General features: G+C 48.1%; 1 protein-coding gene across 2 annotated transcripts in view; it reads right to left on the reverse strand.

Annotated features, from left to right (window-relative positions):
• VSTM2B (V-set and transmembrane domain containing 2B) overlaps positions 1–19,952 on the reverse strand; it is a 122,644-nt gene extending 102,692 nt beyond the window's left edge. The window contains exons 1-4 of one of the 2 annotated variants that reach the window (XM_033943508.1): positions 19,734–19,952; positions 16,713–16,894; positions 15,098–15,130; positions 560–938 (exon numbers count right to left, since the gene is read on the reverse strand). In XM_033943508.1, coding sequence (XP_033799399.1) covers positions 560–938; positions 15,098–15,130; positions 16,713–16,838 — 538 coding nt within the window. In that variant the 5' untranslated portion in view covers positions 16,839–16,894; positions 19,734–19,952. Of the gene's footprint in view, positions 1–559; positions 939–15,097; positions 15,131–16,712; positions 16,895–18,124; positions 18,859–19,733 lie in introns of those variants that run through there. The other variant, XM_033943507.1, reaches the window with a different exon arrangement.
• Between the last annotated feature and the right edge of the window lie 877 nt (positions 19,953–20,829).

Genomic DNA, 20,829 nt, shown 5'->3' on the forward strand with positions numbered 1-20,829 from the left:
TTCTGAAAACCTGACTGACAGGGTGTGCCTGGAGGATTGGATTAAGAAGCACTGCTTTAGTAGGTGCTTGAAGCCTATGGGAATTTTTGTCCTCTTAAATTATTTTGAAGAAATAAAATCAGTCTGCAAATTCTCAACTTCAAACACTGGAAATTCAAAAAAGGCCAGATTTGATTTTGTGAAGAAGAGATAGTCATTTGACTCACAGTATTGTCTGAGCTGTGACATAGCAACTGACAGTGTGAGGCTGCATTTGGAAAAGGAAATTTTCCTTGACCAGCAAATCATGAAGGGGTCCATCTTTATAGGTATCTAGATCCATGTCTATATGCTCTGGGGTTTTTAAAAATATTATTATTATTATTATTAAAAGATGTTTAATTATAATTGCCAGACTTAACCCAACAACAAACAGAAACCAGCCTCATCTCCATAGCTCCAATGCACAGCCTTATTTTTACAAGTGATTTTTGAAGACTTTTGCCCCACACCCTCCTTTCTGTAATAATCCAGTGTGTACACTAGGTGGCATTGCACACCCAACTCAGCCAGCGCTTACCTGACCCGTGCTGCTGCCTCAGGATCGCTGCCTTGCCTGGTGGAGGGGAGGCTGAGGAGGCTGCTGCCGTGGTGGAGGCTGGAGCCGGCTCTGGTCCCGGGGGCCTGGGCCGCTTGTCGCCGGCAGGCTCGGAGGTAGAGCGGCCGCCTGAGCTGAACCTGCGGGCGCCGCTGCTCTGGATATGAGACACCGCCTCGGCTGCCTGCATGTCGGGCGGGTTGAAGCGGGAGTGGACCCGCAGCATCGCCTGTGCCTTGTGCTCCTGGGTCTCGTCGTCACTGTAGTCCGACACCCGGCACTCATACAAGCCCTCATCCTGCTTCCTGACGCCTGAGAGCCGCAGCCGGTGGGAGATATCATTGCCTTGGACACGCACCGTCTGCAAGGGACAGACACACAAGGGTCAGCCCAGGCTGTCTCGAGAAGAGGCACACAGTTCGTTTAATCTTTTAGTCCGTCCTAAGTGGTCAGCTTAATCCTGCCTACGGTACGGGAAGGGACTGAGTGGGGGGGCGCTCTGTTTCTCTCTGTTCTGCTTATACGGGACAGCCCTGTCCTACTTACAAGCAACAGCTCCATTTCTCTCTGTTCTCCCTATATGGGACAACTAAACGTTACTTAAAGGATGCAACTCAATTTCTCTTTGTTCTTCCTGTCTGGTCAACCCTACCTAAAGGGGACAGTTCCATTTGCCTCTCTGTTCTGTCTATATGGGACAAATTAGTTTCTGTCACCTGTCTGTATAGAGGACAGCTCGGCTTCTAACAATGCTTATATACCAGACAGGTCGAGTTCACTCAGTTCTTCTGCCTATAAAGACAATTTCTGGCCCTGTCTCAAAGAGCAGCTCAGCCCTTCCCAGTCCAGATTATTAGAACAGATTAGCTTCTCTTAATTTAAGCAGTCCAAATGTATTACTACTCATTGCTCCTGACTGTTTTCTACTATAGCAAACACTAGGAAGTTACAGGAGTGATTTCCCACACTGCTCCTCTTTGGCCCTCAAAGCCATAATTTTCAAATTGCAAAACTGGACATGGTCTGCGGAAAACAGCATAGTGGTCTATTTTAGATTCTAATATTAACCGTTTTCAGCTACAAATGCACTCAAGTGTCTGCTATATGTGCAGGTATTTCCCACCCCCCACCCCTTTTTCCAAATTTTCCTGTTTCTCAAAAGAATCCCTGCAATGTACTCCATGAGAGATCAAAATATTAAATATGACAATCCTTAGGGCTTTTTGCAGCCACCACTATGTCTAACATTGAAATCTAAGATCAAAACTAATATTTCCTCAGAGACATCAACCAAAAATGTAGCACATTTCCTGTGGCATTTCCAAATTTCCAGATATACTTTCACCATGGGGGGAGGTGAAGGGAAGAGACAGCTAGGACGTAGGCCTAGATTCACTAAGGGCACGGATAAGATCCAATCTGTGTCTGGGGGGGGCTGATTCAAGAATCGCCTCATGCAAATGAGAGCGATAGGAAACACGCCCCCAACCGCCTGGCAGAGCTAAATTTTACTTTTTTAAAACTTTTTTTAACTTTTTGCGAGCACGTGGTTTTAACCCACTTTAAATCCGTGGGTTAAAACCACAGGCTTGCACAGCGGAGAAAGGCAGGAGAGTCGAGGAGAATAGGGCAGGAGATTCGGGGCAGAGCAGGACGGCAGGAGAATCGTGGCTTCGGGGCACAGAGCAGGAGATTCGGGGCAGAGCAGGGTGCAGGAGAATCGTGGCTTCGAGGAAGAGCAGGGCAGCAGGAGAATTGCGGCTTCGGGGCACAGAGCAGGATATGCAGTCGGAAATCACTGAATGACTGGTCCCCAGCAGTCGCTTGTTTGCTGATCGGCCAGCCCAGTCGATATTGCTTTTTTTTTTTTTTTTAGTGAATCGCTGCCTGCCTACATTTGAATGCTGTTCCCCCTCATTTTCATGGGTGTATCAGAGGATGATCGGGAATGAGGTTAGTGAATCAGGTAGGAGGGAAATCGAGTCGCAAAGGGGTTGCTAAGTGGTCGGAACTTGATCAGTGGGCTAAGTGAATCTAGCCCTTAGCCATGGTTCTGTGGACTACTGAAGCAGGGGATGGAGAAGGAGAGGGAGGAGGGTGATGCTCAAAACTCTGGTACTAAGCCAACAGTGTAAATCCCATATCACAACAACAGCACAGAAGACTAGGTGCCAGATTCTCTAATATCACCAGCAAAATCCGCCGAGCCGCTGTCATGGCCGTAAATGTAATAATTTCAAAAACATGAGACATCCTCAGAGAACCACACATGTAAATGAGGTTTGCAGAGGTTCACGGAGGGTCACCAAATTTACATGAGACGAGTCGCTGCTGATAGCGATTGGCACATGCGCATAATAGCCCACGGAAAGAGACATAAATGTGCGCATGTGCTGGGAAAAGCTATGCCGTAGGCATGCATTTCATGGACAGGCCTTATTGGAGAGCAATATATGCACACATCATAGGCGTGTGTCACATGTGTCTTGCCATGCAAGCTTATAAGATTTATTTTCACCCAAACTTTTATACTACTATAATTTATATGTATGGTGTATTTTTAAAAAAAGTATTATCATGAGCCACAGCCAGAAACACACTCCTGAGATGTGCTTTTACCAGCCAGTAATTTTTTGCGCCACACTTGGAGAATCACCCAGAGTGCTCATTTAAATATTAATGAGCCCATTTGACTACCGTTTTAATACTAATGATCTTGTTGTAATACATTTGCATGGCAGAGTCAAAGCTGCTGGGGAGCTTAAAAAAGACCACAGTGAGCTGCTCTGATAATCAGGCGGTAAAATACTGCCAAGCTAAAATTGGCTGGAGCCTGCAAGCTTCAGCATCAGCTCTCCCCCTGATGTCCCGCACCTAAGAAGTGACATCAGAGGGAGAAACGACACCGATGCAGGCAGCAAGTTGGTGATGCTGCTCGTGCCAGGGAAGTTAAAAGAGGTACAGGGTAGGGAAAGCGTGCGGGGGGGGGGGGGGTAGAGTGGGGAGGACAGGGGAGGGGCAACACTGCCCAGGGCGCCTTTCACCTTCGCTATGCCACTGTTTTTAAGCACAGAAAATAGGCTTTCACTTTCGCTTCTGCTGGGACTCGCATGTTTTGTTGTTTTTTATGTCACTATCAGCGCTTACAGATTGCACAATCTTCTTTCTGCTTCCAAAACAACACAAAAACCAGCAGTTTAATGTCAGAACTTTAGACGAAATCCTCTCCTCAAAGCATTCAACACCACTCCTGAGTTGAAGCTAAGATTTCAGGGGACTGGGTAAACCGCGGACCTCGTGGATCTTAACCACACCCCCCTTAAAAATCTTGCCCACCTCGGTTTTGACAGCTGCAGTTTATCTCTAATGGACCTGTAAATGAGGATTCCATGGCCCACGCAGATGTCTACCGCACAACCTTAAAAAGAAAGCGGCCATGGAATGGGATCTGCAAGGATCCTTGTTTTAACTCCCACAGACCTCACGGATCCCGCTCACCCCATGTATCTTCATCTTATCCCCTCCAGCGGGATCCGTGAGGTCCACGGGAGTTACAAAAACGAGGATAACCTGGGGACCCGCCACGCCACGCCACTTTCTTTTTAAGGCCATGTGCTTTTAGTTCCGTGGGGGTCTGTGATTTTTTTTTCTCTTTGTGTTTGGGATTGGGAGGAGCAGTGTGTGTGTGTGTGTGTGTGTGGGGGGGTGTTCCACTCCACCCCCATTGCTTTCCTTGGTGCACACGTGCACCTCTTGCCTTCCCCCTACCTTTTTTACTTCCCCAGTGCGAGATTGCTGCCTGCGTCAGCATTAGCGCACTCTCTGACATCACTTCCAGGACCCACGCCTAGGAAGTGACATCAAAGGGCGAGCGGACGCCAATGTGTGCACGCTGCTCAAGCCAGAGAAGTTAAAAAAAAAAAAAAGGTATGGGGAAAGGGAGCATGCGGGGGAGGGGCGTCATTGCCCTGGGTGCCGCTCACGCTTACTAGGTCACTGCCGCAGAGATCCTTGTTTTAACTCCCGCGGAAACCAATCAGAAAGCAGCGCAGGGCCAGGTGGAAAGCTCGAGCCGCTGCTCCTATCAGGGAAATAGGAGATGGCTAGCGAGGAGGAATCATGATTGACCACCAGGATGTTTTTAACAAGGTACGACGGCGGCAGGTGTTTGTGGGGGGGGAATGTTTTAAAAAGGTGCGGCGGTGGGTGTTTGCGGGGGGGGATGTTTTAAAAAGGTGCGGCAGCAGGCATGTGGGGGATGTTTTAAAAAGGGGCTTATGGCGGAGGGATTTTTAAATGGTATGGGGGGTTTAAAAAAATTGTACTTGCGGGGGAAGGGGGAGTTTTAGAAAGGTACCTGGGGGGATGATAAAAATACTGAGACAGCTGTCTAGGGAGGGAGAGAGGGATTTAAAAAGTTCCCGGGGGGGGGGGGGTTCTGGCTGGCTGGCTGCCATTAGACTGCCTACTATTAGACATGCCCACCACCAGAAGTGCCCTGTACCCTGTTCCGACCTACCACTAGACCACCAGAGGGGGACAGGGTACAGTGCACACCATTTGGTTCAGAATTTTTTTCTTGGTGCGTCTTATGGAGTGAAAAATACGGTAACTCTTTTTGAAATTTGTATTTTTTTAAAAATTAAACAGTAAGGATAAAACAGAGCTCTTACAGGCTCTTTTTATTATTCACTTCTAGAATTGGATACTTCTTAAATTTAGTAAAAATATTCTGGCACAAGTGTCAAACCTTAAAAAAGGAAGTCATATCGAGCATTGGAAAATAATAATAATTAACTAATAAAAATAGTATACATTTAATTTTCCCCACTACCAAATTTCCCCGCCCCGCCCCACCTGGCTACTTTTTCATGCCACCCGGCTGGAAAAAATTTCTGGGGAGAACACTGTATATATATATATATATATATATACATATACATGTATGTATATATACATATATATATATATATATATATATATATATATATATATATACAGTGTTCTCCCCAGAAATTTTTTCCAGCCGGGTGGCATGAAAAAGTAGCCGGGTGGGGCAGGGCGGGGAAATTTGGTAGTGGGGAAAATTAAATGTATACTATTTTTATTAGTTAATTATTATTATTTTCCAATGCTCGATATGACTTCCTTTTTTAAGGTTTGACACTTGTGCCAGAAAGCACAGTTACTTACCGTAACAGGTGTTATCCAGGGACAGCAGGCATATATTCTCACATGTGGGTGACGTCATCTACGGAGCCCCGATGCGGAAGCATTTTCAAGCAAACTTGATTGAAGATTTAAGTTTGCTCTACTGCTCCACGCATGCGTGCCTTCCTGCTCCACTAGGGGGTGCATCCCCTCGTGGTCTCCAGTTCACTTAACTAGCCAAGAAGCCAACCTCGGGGAGGTGGGCGGGTTGTGAGAATATATGCCTGCTGTCCCTGGATAACACCTGTTACGGTAAGTAACTGTGCTTTATCCCAGGACAAGTAGGCATGATATTCTCACATGTGGGTGACCTCCAAGCTTACTGAAGAGGGATGGAGGGAAGTTGGCAATTTAAGCAAACAGATTTCGCAACACCGATTGGCCGAACCGGCCATCGCTTCTGGACAGGGAGTCCAGACAGTAGTGGGAGGTGAAGGTATGAACCGAAGACCATGTGGCAGCCTTGCAGATTTCCTCAATAGGTGTGGACCTGAGGAAGGCTACGGAGGCTGCCATTGCTCGGACTTTGTGTCCCGTAACTCGACCATGCAGCGCGAGACCAGTCTGAGCGTAGCAAAAGGAGATGCAATCGGCCAACCAGTTGGACAAGGTGCGTTTGGAAACTGGGTGACCTAACCGGTTTGGGTCGAAGGACAAAAACAGTTGTGGGACTTTCCGGTGTGGCTGAGTGCGTTGGAGGTAAAAGGCCAACGCTCTTTTGCAGTCAAGAGTGTGGAGCGCCACTTCTCCGGGGTGAGAGTGGGGCTTGGGAAAAAACACAGGTAAGACAATGGACTGATTGAGATGGAAATCAGACACTACTTTAGGTAGGAACTTTGGATGGGTGCGGAGTACCACCTTGTCGTGATGGAATACCGTGAAGGGTGGGTCCGCTACCAGAGCTTGTAGCTCACTAACCCGCCGTGCGGACGTGAGCGCGAGTAGGAAAATTACCTTCCAAGTGAGGAATTTTGGATGGCATTTGTCTAGGGGCTCAAATGGAGGTTTAATTAGTTGAGCCAGAACCACGTTAAGGTCCCAAACCACCGGGGGAGGTTTGAGAGGGGGGTGGACGTTCAGCAGGCCCTTCATGAAGCGAGTGACTAAGGGATGGAGCGAGAGGGCTTTTCCTTCCAGGGGCTGATGAAAGGCCGCAATCGCACTGAGGTGTACTCGAATGGAGTTGGTCTTTAGGCCGGAATGAGATAGTTGAAGTAGATAGTCAAGGACCAGGGGGACGGGGACCGACACCGGGTCCTGGCTGTGGGAGGAGCACCAGGTTGAGAATCTGGTCCACTTTTGGGAGTAGCAGGTTCTCGTCTAGGTTTTTCTAGAGGCCTCCAATATCTCCTTGACTGATTGAGACACGGGGAGAGCAGTCAGGGGGAGAGAAACCAAGCATTCAGATGAAGAGATTGAAGATTGGGATGTAACAGTGAACCCTGACCCTGTGACAGTAGAGAGGGAAACAGAGGCAGAGGCAGTGGATCTCTGACACTGAGTTGAAGTAGAAGGGAAAACCACGGCTGGCGTGGCCAGCGAGGGGCAATCAGGATCAGGGTGGCTTGTACTGTTTTCAGGTGGACAAGCGTCCGCAGTATCAGAGGAAACGGCGGGAACGCGTACAGGAACCTTCCCTCCCAATCGAGGAGGAAGGCGTCGGCCTCGAGCCGGTCCGGGGAGTATATCCAGGAGCAGAAGAGAGGCAGCTTGTGATTGTGAGGGGACGCGAACAGGTCTATTTGAGGCGTCCCCCACCGTTCGAACACTCCTCGTAGGGCCTGAGAGTGTAGTGACCACTCGTGTGGCTGGAGGAGGCGGCTGAGTCTGTCCGCCAGGCAGTTTTGTTCTCCTTGTATGTACACCGCCCGAAGGAAGGTGTTTTTGGAGATTGCCCATTTCCAGAGGCGCAGGGCTTCCCGACAAAGGGGCCAAGACCCTGTGCCCCCTTGTTTGTTTACGTAGTACATCGCTACTTGATTGTCGGTTCGGATGAGAACCACTCGGTCGCGGAGCAGATGTTGGAAGGCTACAGCTGCGAGGTAGATGGCCCGAAGTTCTAGCACGTTGATGTGGCAGCGGCGGTCTTGTGCTGACCACATTCCTTGGGTGCGTAGGCCGTCCAGATGGGCTCCCCAAGCGTACTCCGACGAGTCCGTGGTGAGTACCTTGCTGTGGAGTGGGGTGAGGAAGAGCAAACCTTTGGAAAGATTTGAAGAGTCGGCCCACCAGCGGAGCGATCGTTGCAATGAAGGAGTCACTGTCACGGAGTGGTCGATCGGGTCCCGGTCTTGACGCCATTGAGACGCCAGGGTCCATTGAGGGATTCTCAGATGGAGGCGGGCGAAGGGTGTGACATGGACGGTGGAGGCCATGTGGCCCAGGAGGGTCATCATCTGTCGGGCTGATACTGAGGTCAGCCGAGAGATCCTTCGGCTCAGACTTACCAACGCCTCCAGGCGCGGAGGGGGGAGGAAGGAACGGAGGCGAACCGTGTCCAGCGTGGCCCCGATGAACTGTAGGGACTGCGAGGGGCGTAGTTGAGATTTTGGGAAGTTTATTTCGAACCCCAGACTTTGTAGGTAGGTAATAGTCTGTTGGGTCGCTGAGATAACCCCTTCTTTGGACGGGGCTTTGATTAGCCAGTCGTCCAGGTAGGGGAATACCTGGAGGCCCTGGGAGCGTAAGGTTGCTGCTACCACCACGAGGCACTTGGTGAAGACCCGAGGTGATGATGCTAGTCCGAAGGGGAGGACTCGGTATTGTAGGTGCCAGTCCCCTACTTGGAAACGCAAAAACTTGCGGTGAGCGGGGTGCACTGGGACATGTGTGTACGCCTCCTTGAGATCGAGGGAGCAGAGCCAGTCGCCCTCGTCGATCAGGGGGTAGAGTGTTGGCAGTGAGAGCATCCGAAACTTTTCCCGTACCAGGAATTTGTTGAGGCGTCTCAAGTCTAGTATTGGGCATAGGTCTCCCGTTTTTTTCGGTACCAGGAAGTAACGGGAGTAGAAGCCCTTCCCCCGTTGGTCGGGGGGGACCTTCTCCACTGCTCTTAGGCGAAGCAGGTCTCGAGCTTCGGAGAGGAGTAGAGGTAGCTGAGTCCGGTTGGGAGGGCAATTCCTTGGGGGATTGTCCGGGGGAATGGCCCGAAAGTTGAGGGAGTACCCTGATGAGATCACGCCAAGGACCCATGCGTCCGACGTGAGTTGTTCCCAGCGAGGGTAAAAGGCTTTGAGTCGACCTCCGATGGGAAGGCGGCCTGGGACTATGGCGGAGGGGGCCCGCCCCCTTCCGCGTGTCCCGTCAAAAGGACGGGGATGGTTTGGTGGTCGCGGGCGGTTGAGACTTGGGCATGGCCCTGTGATGGGCTTGCGGACGTCTGGGTGGGGGCCGCGAGAAAGCAGGGGTGGACTTTTGTGGGTAGCGGCGCGGAGGGGCCCTGTATGGCCTGGGCGCTGGCGGTTTGGGCTTTTGCCGGACAAGGGAGGCAAACGAGCGTTCATGTTCGGAGAGGCGTTTTGTCGCCGCCTCGATAGTGTCATCGAACAATTCCTTTCCCACGCAGGGGAGGTTAGCCAACCGGTCCTGTAGGTTGGGGTCCATGTCGACCAGGCGCAGCCAAGCTAGTCGGCGCATGGCGATCGCAAAGGCTGCTTCTCTGGAGGAGAGTTCGAAGCCATCGTAGGCCGCGTGGAATAGATGAAGGCGCAGGTTGGAGAGGGACTCTAAAAGCAGGCTGAACGTTCCCTGCCGGGAGGCCGGTAGGTCAGTCTCAAAGGCTCTCAATAGTCCAATGAGGTATGATGTGAAGGTGAAAGTGTAGCTTTGCACCCTAGAGGCCATCATTGCGTTTTAGTATAGTATCCTGCCGAACTTGTCCAGGGTTTGGCCTTCTCGGCCTGGGGGGACCGCTGCTGAGACCCGGGACGGGTGAGCCTTTTTCAAGGAGGATTCCACTAGCAGCGATTGGTGGGAGAGCTGTGGTTGCTCGAATCCCGGGTAAGGTACTGTGCGGTACTTGGCCTCCATTTTGGAGGGTACGGCCGTGACCATGTAGGGGGTCTCCAGGTTCCTGAAGAAGGCCTGTTGGAGTACCGGGTTAGGTGGTAAGCGAAGGGACTCTCTGGGCAGTGATGGCATATCCAGCTCCGCCAGGTACTCCTTCGAGTATCTGGAGTCGGACTGGAGGTCTAAGTCCAATGCGTGTCCCATGTCTTGGACAAAGCGAGTGAAGGATGGGCGAGATGTCCCCGGGGGCCCCGTGCGGGGTCGGGGAGCGAGGCCTTCGTCGGGTGGAGAAGGATAGGGAGGCTTCCCTCGAGTATCGAGGTTCCTGCTCTGATCCATGCTCCGAGGTTGGGGAAGCACTGTGAGAGTGTTCCGGGGTTGTCGATCTTCGGCGTCTCGAGGAGCCCCTCGGAGACGATGCCGGGGTTAGGGGTACCGATCGATGTCGGATTGGTGACCTCGATCCGGACTCCCTCGGAGAATACGTCCGAGGGGGAGTTCGGAGGATGCGCGGGTTGGAGAGTGATAACTCAGCCACCCTTAGTGGTCCCGTACGAGGTGTGGGAGAACGGCCTCGTAGGGTTGGTGAACCTCGGGCCTTCTTGGAGGTACGGCGGTTCGAGGTTTCTGTCGTTCTAGCCCGACGTTTTGCCCCTCGGCGGTCCGCGGAGGGGGAACGTCTCGGGCGTCTCGGCGAGGAGTCCGAGGAGGATGGGATGCGGCGAGGATTGCGCACCTTTCCTCGAGGTTGTTCGGTGTGAGGCTCAGGCTGGTCTGGCACATTCGAGGTCGAGGCCGATTGGAACTGGGCCATTGCAGCGGACAGCTCCGACGTGATCATCGCTCGGAGTAGGTCCTGGAAGACGGGCACGGACAGCATCGAAGGCATGTCCACTGCCTCGGTGCGCTCCACCGGGGGCGACCTCGTATCAGAGTATTCCCGTGTGGTGGAGGCACGGCCCGAAGGCTTGGAGGGCTTAGACGGAGCTGTAAGCATGGGGCTTCCGCCATGCGTCGCCGTTGTCCCCGAGGCTGGCTTCTTCGCTGTTACAGAACCTGAAGAGGGAAGAGGGGACTTACCCGGAGCCGAGGCTTTCTGTTGTCCCGAGGACTTCGGGGTCGAGTCTCGAGGCGATGCCGAGGTTTCCGGGGCCGAGGTCAAGGCCGGGGCCGAGGCCAGGGCCGACCTCGAGGCCGAGGTGGAGGGTTGGTCCGGGGTGAAGAGATCCGCCATGCGGGCTTTTCTTCGGCGGAGGGCCCGGTTTTGGAAAATAGCGCACTGGGGGCAGGAGTCGGTTGGATGAGTCGCCCCCAGACAAAGGATGCACCGGCGATGCGGGTCTGTGAGAGAGAGAAGCCGCTCGCACCGGGTGCACTTTTTAAAGCCGGTCAAAGGCCGGGACATTAAATCGAAAGTAGCCGCGGCTCGATTAGCCACGCGGCCACAGGGACCCGGAAGCCTCCGGGTCGTTGAAAACGAAGCAGGAATCAAGTAAAAAGGTAAGCAATTCGCGCACAGCGACTTAATCGTGAAAAAACAAGAAAAAATCGCGGTGCTAGAAGGCAGTTGGGGCAGAGCCTGAAAAACACGTCTTCTAGGCTCGCGGAAAATTTTGAACTGGAGACCACGAGGGGATGCACCCCCTAGTGGAGCAGGAAGGCACGCATGCGTGGAGCAGTAGAGCAAACTTAAATCTTCAATCAAGTTTGCTTGAAAATGCTTCCGCATCGGGGCTCCGTAGATGACGTCACCCACATGTGAGAATATCATGCCTGCTTGTCCTGGGATAATATTTTTACTAAATTTAAGAAGTATCCAATTCTAGAAGTGAATAATTAGATATTCACCCTCTTTCAAATAGTATAGAGGTTTAAAAAAGGGAAATGCGTTAATGAAGTCATTAGGTTCAATCTAACCATTTATTTCTGCATGAATTTAAACAACTAAAAAAAAAGATAAATATAGCTCATCCAATCATACAAGAAATGGCTGTACAACACCTCTAATAATGTTTTGATCACTAGGTTCCTTCCTGAGGTCTCACTGAGGATATGAAATAGATGCTATCCCCACTTCCAGACCTCTTCCACATAATTTATGGAGAGGTGTTACTGAGCCTTGAAGGGCACTGTGTGATTGATCTTTATCTGCTTCTTTTTTATTTTGCTATAGTGCAAAGTAAGAGCTAGGGCAAAACAGAATAGGTAAAGATGCAGGTAATAATTAGCAATGTATTAAAAATATTTTATTTTTATTTGCTTATAATGTCTTTTGAAAGCTACTTGATAATACAACTTTAATTTAATTCTTTATAATGTGTGTCTGTGTGTTGGGGGGGACAACACCTACGTCAACAGTAAAGTTAGAATAGAGTCATTAAATCCAGTGGTGTACCTAGTATATATGATAGCCAGTGCTAATCATTTTTTTAACAACCCCCTCCTCTATATAAAAAAATATATGAGTCACACAATAAGGGTGCATCTAGGAAAAGGCAGCATCTTAAACACTGCAGTGAGCACTAGAACACCAACACACGCATTGTAAAACTAAACAAACCAGATCCTACACAGTCAATTGATCCTGTAGTCGATGCTAACAGAAAGCCATGTCCTTTTCATACACACAGAACACAGATACACCCTCGCCCAATATGGAATAATCACAAACTAAAAATAGAAATATGTAGTCAAAAGTTAAACTGAACCAAGAAACCAGACTCTGCATACAATGCAACACCACAGAAACAATGACACATGTCCCCTAATACTGTGCAAAATATAAAGACAGTAGATGTAAATTTGAAAAAAACTTCTACATAACAGTCACCACTTTACAAATTAACAAATAGAAATAAAATAATGAGAAATATGAAAATACCATTTTATTGGACTAATCCATTTTTCAATTAGCTTTCAGAGGCCAAATTCTTTCCTGACCTGAGGAAAGGGGTTTATTCCCTCCCAAAATTGCCTTATTTCCATTTCCTATTGATAAATTTTAATCAATACAGTTACAATACTACTTGATTCTACGTAAAGCAACAAAAATATTTTTTTTCTACCTTTTGTCGTTTCTGCTTTAGTCATCTTCTCTTCACTCTCTTCTTTCTATTCAGCATTTGTCCTCGCTCCCTTCCACCCAGCCTCTACCCTCTCTCTACCCCTTCCATCTACTGTCCACCCTATCTCTGCCCCTTGTATCCACTGTCCACCCTTTCTGCCTTTTCCATCCAGTGTCTGCCCTCTCTCTGTTCCATATGGTATCTTCCCTCTTTCTATGTCTCTTCAGTAAACTCCATATCCTGTGCCCTTTCTCTCCTTTGAACATGATTTATTTCAGCTTCAACCCCTCTCCATTTTTTGTCTCCACCCTTCCCCTATGCTCTTGCATCTCTCTCTTCTCCTTTCCTTCCTTCCTTCCTTCCTTGCCACTCCACCCCATGGTCTGGAATCTCTATCTCCTTCCCTTCTCTCCCCCCCTCTTCAGTATCTGCCTCTCTCTTTCTCTCCGTCTTTCTTCTGTGAGGAGATCATGTTGATCTTGAACACTGAATAATTCTTCCATATTCCCCATATCACTGTACTGTAGTCTGGTCCAGCAGACTGCTTTGGTACTATTACATGGGTAATAGTAAATTCATTATGCATCAGCTTTCCACACAGAATGCCACAAGTCTCTATTTCTTGTGCTGTGTTTACATCTGCCAGCAGCAGAAACTTGTGAGACAGATCCCTTGGCAATACTACACTTCGGAGCCCTTTGACCATCTGGTTCTGTATGGCTGCAGGCTTTAAAGCTCTGTTTACTGGAGGAGACTGTCCAGCATACATAGTTGCATCACTCTTAAGGATCTGATCAGAGATTACATTAGACAAGGTGGTATTTTTAGGTAAAGAAAAACAGGACATCTGCTCAGATGCCCTTTAATGTTGGTCTGATCTCGGGCTAAATCTTGCCTCCTGAGCTAATCTTCAAAGGAGAGCGGAGTGAGAGCCATATCGGCAGTGAGATCCGTTTTGGGCCGCATGTTGTGCAGGGCTGGACTAAGGCAAGTTGTAAGCTTCCTTCCATCACTGACCTATCTTCCATAAGTCAGCAACGGAAGGAAGCTTACAACTCGCTGCTCTTGCTTGCTTCGGGCCTTCCTCGTTGCCGGGTCCTGCCTACTTTCGGAAACAGAAAGTAGGCAGGATCCGGCAGCGAAGAAAGCCCGAAGCAAGCAAGAGCAAGTTGTAAGCTGACCTGTCTCCTATAACGAACCCATGCTCCGGGGCGTGTGCATGCCGACTTCCCTTCTCTTCCTCCCTCAGGACGTGACTTCCGGTTTCGGAGAGAAGCGGCATGCACATGTTAGAGCCCCGGAGCACGAGTTCAAGTCGCTTGCTGGCGTTAAAAACTAAAAAAAAAAAAAGTCAGGCTCCTGCGATTCAGGCTGTGCCGAGTCAGCCCGGTAAATCTCCAAGCCGGTGAGAAGGGTTTTTTTAAAATGTTGAGCAGAAGGCGGCAGCGGCAGCAGGATTGCGATCGAGATTACAGCCGGGCGCTCATCTAAATTAGCTGGGCGGAGCGCCCGGCTGAAAGGCCCTGGGGAGAACACTGTATATATATATATATATATATATATATATAAATATATAAATGTTTGGGGGTGATCACATTTATTATTTTCCTTCCAGCATTATATACACACATGCAGTACAAACAAAGGATCAATATGAAACATCTTTAAATGCTATAAAAATGTACCTAAAACAGCAAAACAAAAAAAATATACATCATTCTTTTTTTCTTCTCCTTCTCTAGCCCTAACAAAATCAAGACCAAAACACTAGAGGAGAAAGACAGAGAAATAGGGTTACCAGATCAGGAAGGTTCTATATAGTGTAAAGCCAGTGGAGAGAACTGAAGACAAGGACTCCATTCACCCAGCATGATGTGCATCAAATTACCAATATCAAGAAGCTCAAATACTCTGATGTAATAGTCTGAGACAGCTGCTGTATATTACCAAAAGCCAGAAGTTTTGTCACAGGCCTAACAAGACAACTATCCAAAAACCTGGGCTTAGGTATGCAGTTCTTCATGCAGATGGGCCAAATGTGATGCCAGTTCCAAAATGAGTATGGATTTAAGTGATTCCAGATCGTCAGGGGATTCACAATTGGTTGTTCTGGTCTTCCAAAACAGATGGAAATATTACTCCCTTCGCTCCTCTCTCCTCCCCCTCTCCCTCCGCACTAAATTAACAAAAAAAAAATTCTGCATGTGGAAAAAAACGTCTTTAAATCTGCACTTACACTAATTTTGGTTGCATCCTTGTTTGCTGTTACCTGAAAAGCAATACAGACAGAGATTAACTGGCAGCAATACTATTCCAATGACAATGCACTTGTAGCAAACAATCCTGGTTTGGAAGCCGCATAAGCAACTATTTTGCAACTGTGTTTGATATATCATTTTGCACAGGTTTGGGGTAACTTGCTATCTGCGTGTTATGTGAGTTTGAACTGTGATATGAGATCTTTGCCTTCTAATTAAAAAACCCCAAAAACGGGCGCAATCAACTGGAGGGCTTTCACATATCATGCATTTATTAGATAATTATTATTGTGGGGAAACAAGTCTTAGGTATTCACTGGTCCTTCCCTTTCCCCCCCCCCCGCTTCTCGATTTGATGCACCCCCATCCATTTCCTGAGAAACAGCTCGATCCCTGGCAAAGGGACTCAGCATTTTTCATGACTGACATTGCTTTCTTTGCAGCCAGCAGGCCCGACTAAGCCCCCAGCCTGCTACGCCCTCCCTTTGCGAACCCCGCTGACAGCACTGCTCACAAAAGGGCTGGACCGGAATGCTCATTAGAGGCATAGCTCCGCAGGGAGCGCCTTCCAGGCTTCCAGTTCTAAGCTAGACGTCTCTCAAAAGATTGGAAGGAAGCCCCTTAAACTTCTGCGCTCCGTATTTCAGCTGGTTGACCTTGTTGATATGCAGATCAACACTGCATGCCAGCAAGAGCCGCTGCTCCCTGCAAGGAGCAAGGGGGCCTGCCAAAATGCAGCGACACGGCGTTTGCTTTCAGCCCCAAGGGGCTGCTTTATCAACAGGCTATTGAGCTTCTACTGAACTCTACGGGCACGATGATTACACCTGCTTCTACGAAATTCTTCAGTAGCTTGTGAAAAAGTGCTTTTCACTATTGCTTTTGCCAGGAGTCAGTCTTTTTTTTTTTAAACAAAACTTGAAATGTTCAACGATGCTTTGTTTGCATTTTTCCAGTCTGCTTTTGGCTAAGGTTAGAACACAAAAACGGTGTGCTACCTACTTTATGACTTATTTTTTTACTACAACAGCTAACTCTTCAGGGTTACTACAAATGGAAAAATTCATATATCGTTAGTGTCTAAAACACATAGCTATTAACGAATATATGTTTCAGTTCTGAAAAAAAGAGCTTTGAAATTTCCAAACCACATTTCCAGTGACTGGAGATACCTTTCATCATGAATCTCACACCACTAAAACCAGGTAGACGTGTACTTTCCAAAAGCCTATAGCATATTCCTATGCATCTACCCTTATTGTATTAGTAAATGTGTTCTATTTTCTGACTACAGAAGGGGTTCTCAACCCAGTTTTCAGGATACCCCCAGCGAGTCAGGTTTTCAGGATATCCACGATGTATAAGCATGAATAAATCTGCATGCTTTATCCTCACTGTGTGCAAATCTATCTCATACATATTCGGTGTGGATAACTTGAAAACTAGATTGGCTTCCTGTGTCACAGGACTGAGTTGGAAACCCCTGGTCTATAGGTAAACATGGTTAGTGCCAAGTATATCCTGTGTCCACATGCATATTATACACGGTTATGTGTGTCTGGAAAAACAAACAAAAAAAAGCTGGTAAGTTACCTTGTTTCTGCTGCCAGCACCGATGGTTAACTCGTGTGCTAGTTCCCTGGCCGGCTCTTTTAGGTACCACCACTGGATTTCCAAAGAGTATGAAGTGGATCCACTGGCCCGAAACGCGCACGGCATCTCAATGTCATCTCCCTCCCTGACAGTCACATCTTTGGGGACTTCCGTGAATGTGGCTGAGGGGAGAAGATAAGAATCACAGGAGTGGTTAACGAGAGAGATTAAAAGACCAGCCGAGTTGTTTCAGTATAATCTGATCTGGCCCAGTCCGACTAGGCTATTGCCTATGATAGCAGCTTCGGAAAGGGGGAGGGGGATGTCAGCAAAGAGCAGCAGCAGTTACAGCAAAACCTATGGATCCTGATAGCTGCACAAACTCAAAAGACCCTCAATACATACTTCTAACTGCAGGAAAGGCGGTGGATTTTTATATAAACCATTTACCTGGGTAAATGTGGAAATTGCTCTTATTATTACACGCACAGACCATGATCTCCGGGGGAGAGGGGGGGGAGGGTAATAATGGATTTAGGGCGCCTAAATAACTTTCCACTAGCCCTGGTGCTGAGATCCCAAAACGCACAGAAACCGAAGCAGCTTGTCTCTCCTTGGGTTCCCTGAAATCAATTTCTTCCCTGGTTCTGATATATCAAGGAGATCCCAAGCCTACCTCGAGTCACAATAGATTCATCAGAAATACAGGGACGCCAAAGATAAAAGACATCTGTTATATGATAATTTAATAAACCTTAATAAGGACAAGGACAGGAGTTTATAAACAATATTTTAATGCTAGAAGAGGATAAAGAGGACATTTCTCTTCAAGATTATTTGGACAATGCTGAGCATCATTCAATTGTGTGTCTGTGTACACACACACACACGTTTGTGGCAACCAAGTCCTGCAGATGGCTGGAGATCTCAGACTCTTTAACCCTTTTTTTTTTTTTCTTCCCCTGGAAGAACAGTATGGAGGGAAAAAAACCCTCATCTGGCTGCAAATAAAGCAAAACCAGGTTTATGAAAATACATGGTATAGAGTAGAGTAACTATTAAAAGAATACACGTCACCTTATGAAATAAACGCAGCACTGAAGCGAAATAACGCGCTCATAATTTCTGAGCGATGTTGGAAAAGATTCAAGACCCTCTAAATTCAGTTGTGATTATCTGTTGCGGCTGGATCAAGGTTTCTACCACAGCAAATTAAAAAAAAAAAACCCCAAAACTACACACATACCACACACGAGACAGCTTTATCACATTCCATGCGTTGAAAAGGAGGGAGGGGGAGGGGGGATTTGCACGGATTAGACACACAACTCTCGTTCTTTTGCGAATAAACTTGCAACTGGGCACATATCCTCTCCAGCCGGATCTAGAGTGCGGGAAAGTTTTCTACTCACCGTTTACGCTGAAGAGCAGGGGCGCGTTAAGCATTAGGTAACACAGGGCGCGAAGCAGCCCTCGCCTTTCCATCTCATATATGTCCCAATTCCGCGCAAAAGGCAAGGAAGATTCAATTGGATCCCAGAACACCTAAGAAATCTCCAATCCCATGGCAGGTAAAAACGCACAGACGTCTCTGGCTCCACAACCCCCCCCTCTTCCAAACAGTAAATAAAAAAAAAAAATCCAAAATCCCTTTATAGCCGGGTGTAAGATCCACAGATTTTAGTCGAGCTGCGCGTTTGTCGTTCCCTTTGCCCAAATGTTGTTGGCTTTTTTGTTGTTGTTGTTGTGGGTTTTGTTTTGTTTTTTGTCACATTGGTTTCTGGCCAAAGGCAAAAAAACACCATTCAACTTCCTTGCGTGGAACAGGATTTTTTGCTCTCCAGAAGCAGGAAATCGGGGGCCTTTTCTACCAGACCCATGGCAAATGCTAAGCCGGCGCCTGATCTTTTTTAAAGAAGACGCAAACGAGGAGCAGCCGAAACTCTCGCCTTCCCTCCAGATGTGGGGAGAGCAGTCCCTCCTAAATGGCTGGCGTTTTCCTGCCGGTACTGACGACCACTGTCCAGAAAGTCACTGGAGGCGCCTCTGACAAGTGCAGCAGCGCAGCCCCTTCTGCCTTCCTGTGTCCTCGCTTTCACTCTAGGAAGAGCAAAGAGCCGGGACTAAAGCCAAGGCTTTTCTCTCCCCCCCCCCTTTTTTTTTTCTCTTCAGATCAGCACACGCCTCAACCTATAAGAAGAAGTCCCCCCCCCCATTTGACGTCCCAGCGTAATGCATCTGTAACACCAGGGTTTGTTTTTTTTTTTTTTTTCTTCTCCCCCCGCGTTCCAAAAATACAGGAAAAAATGAGATAATCTAGGCTGTGTTCTTCTCTGTAATCAAGCAGCAAGAGAGCTTAAAACTGCCAGTTTGTGTGCTCTCAAAAAAAACAAAAAAAAAAAACCCACTCATCAATGCACCAATTCATTGTGCTCTTAAAGAATCACTGGCAGGGGGAGCTGAGGGGAGGATGTTGACTACATTTGTCAAAATGACAGGAAAAGCACAACAGTCCTTATTTTTTTTGTTTTGTTTGGCTCTTATAATCAGGTTACGATTTTTCCCCCCTTAAAAGTAATGAGGCCAGTATTTATCTTGACTGTAGCCTTGGTTAGTAAAAAAAAAAAAAAAGTGTTACAGTTGTGCTGTTTTCTACAGCTTCCACATATTTCTGACGTAGAATACTAAAAGAAATAGAAAAAAAAACAACAAAACACCCCACCACAGACCACGTCAGTGGATCTCCAAAATTCCTTCATCCCAGAGGCGAAAACACACACGGAAGTGGGGAAGCAGCCTCTTGTGGCGGCTGCGCAAGGTTTCCACAAATGATTACCAAAGAAAAAAAAAAAGTCCCGTCGGCTTCACTTTCCTGTTATGCGTCTATCCGATCATCCCAACTTTCAGTCACCCGTACAAATCCCAATCCACGTCAACTGAGTCCGGGAGTAGTTTTGGATAGGCGCGCAAGTGTCCTGGCGGATCGATGTCTGCGCGGCCTCACCCGGCGCAGCTGCTTACCTGGATCCGAGAGCGTGCACTGGACCTATCTGCCCCGATGAAAGGGTGAACTGTGCTGGCCCAACCGGCAAAGAAATGCCCCGACGTGCCAAGCATAAGTATTAGCAGAGAGGTCTGTCAGAGCCAGAGACTAAAAGTGGCGCGGACCTCAGATTTTTTTTAAGGACGTGCGGTTTTAGATCCGTGAGGTCCGCGTTTTACCCCTTTCAGGAGGGGGAGGCTTGAAACTGGAGTAGAAGTCGTTTGCCACCGCGCAGCGCAGATCGCCAAACGAGGAAGCTGTGCTTGGAGTGCGATGGGAGTGAGAGCTCTGGATCTGTGCGGAGAGCGAGCTCCGAGTGAGTGACCTGGAGGGGAGGGGGGGGGGAAGAGGGGCAGAGAACTGCTTGATCCGGACACTTCCTATTGGGTCCAGGGCGGGAGGAGGTCTTCAAAGGGACATCCTCCAGAGGAAACTGGAGTGGAGACCCTCTTCCCTCGCACATCTCTCCTCTTTCTTTCTCCCAGCCCTATCTCTGTTCCTCCACCCCCCCCCCCAAAACACTTTTTTTTAACTAAAACGAGGGCCTTTTCTAACTGCAGTTTTCTGCTGTAACAGCTGGTTCTATCTATAGTAAGGTGCACTGTCTATCAACATTTCTACAGGTTCTGCTTTAGAGAAATTTTGCTGCAGGGACCAGTCCATAAAAAAGTTTTGTACTACTTGTCTGCAAAAAAATAAACTCAACTATGCAATTTAATATTTTTTGGGCTATTCAAGATTCTAGTTTTCTGTAAAGTAATATTACTTTGTTTGTTCAAGTATCTTTATTGAATTTTAAAACATAAAAGATAAACTATAACAAACGCTTAAATTAATGCTAAGAAGAGCAAGGTCATACATTTGGGCTGCAAAAACCTGAAGGAAAGGAACATTTTAGGGCAATGTATCACAAACTATGTGCCTCCTGAGATTCCAAGTGTGCCGTGGCACACTGAGGAGGAAAAGAGGCACCTGCCATCTGACCTGCCCAATTTGACGAAGGCCTGCGTGTTTCCCCCTTCTCTCCAGCATCCTCCGGCTCCCCCCATGGCCTCCCGATTTTATTTTCAATAT

This window comes from Geotrypetes seraphini, chromosome 4, assembly GCF_902459505.1.
Source record: "Geotrypetes seraphini chromosome 4, aGeoSer1.1, whole genome shotgun sequence".
Taxonomy (NCBI): Eukaryota; Metazoa; Chordata; class Amphibia; order Gymnophiona; family Dermophiidae; genus Geotrypetes; species Geotrypetes seraphini.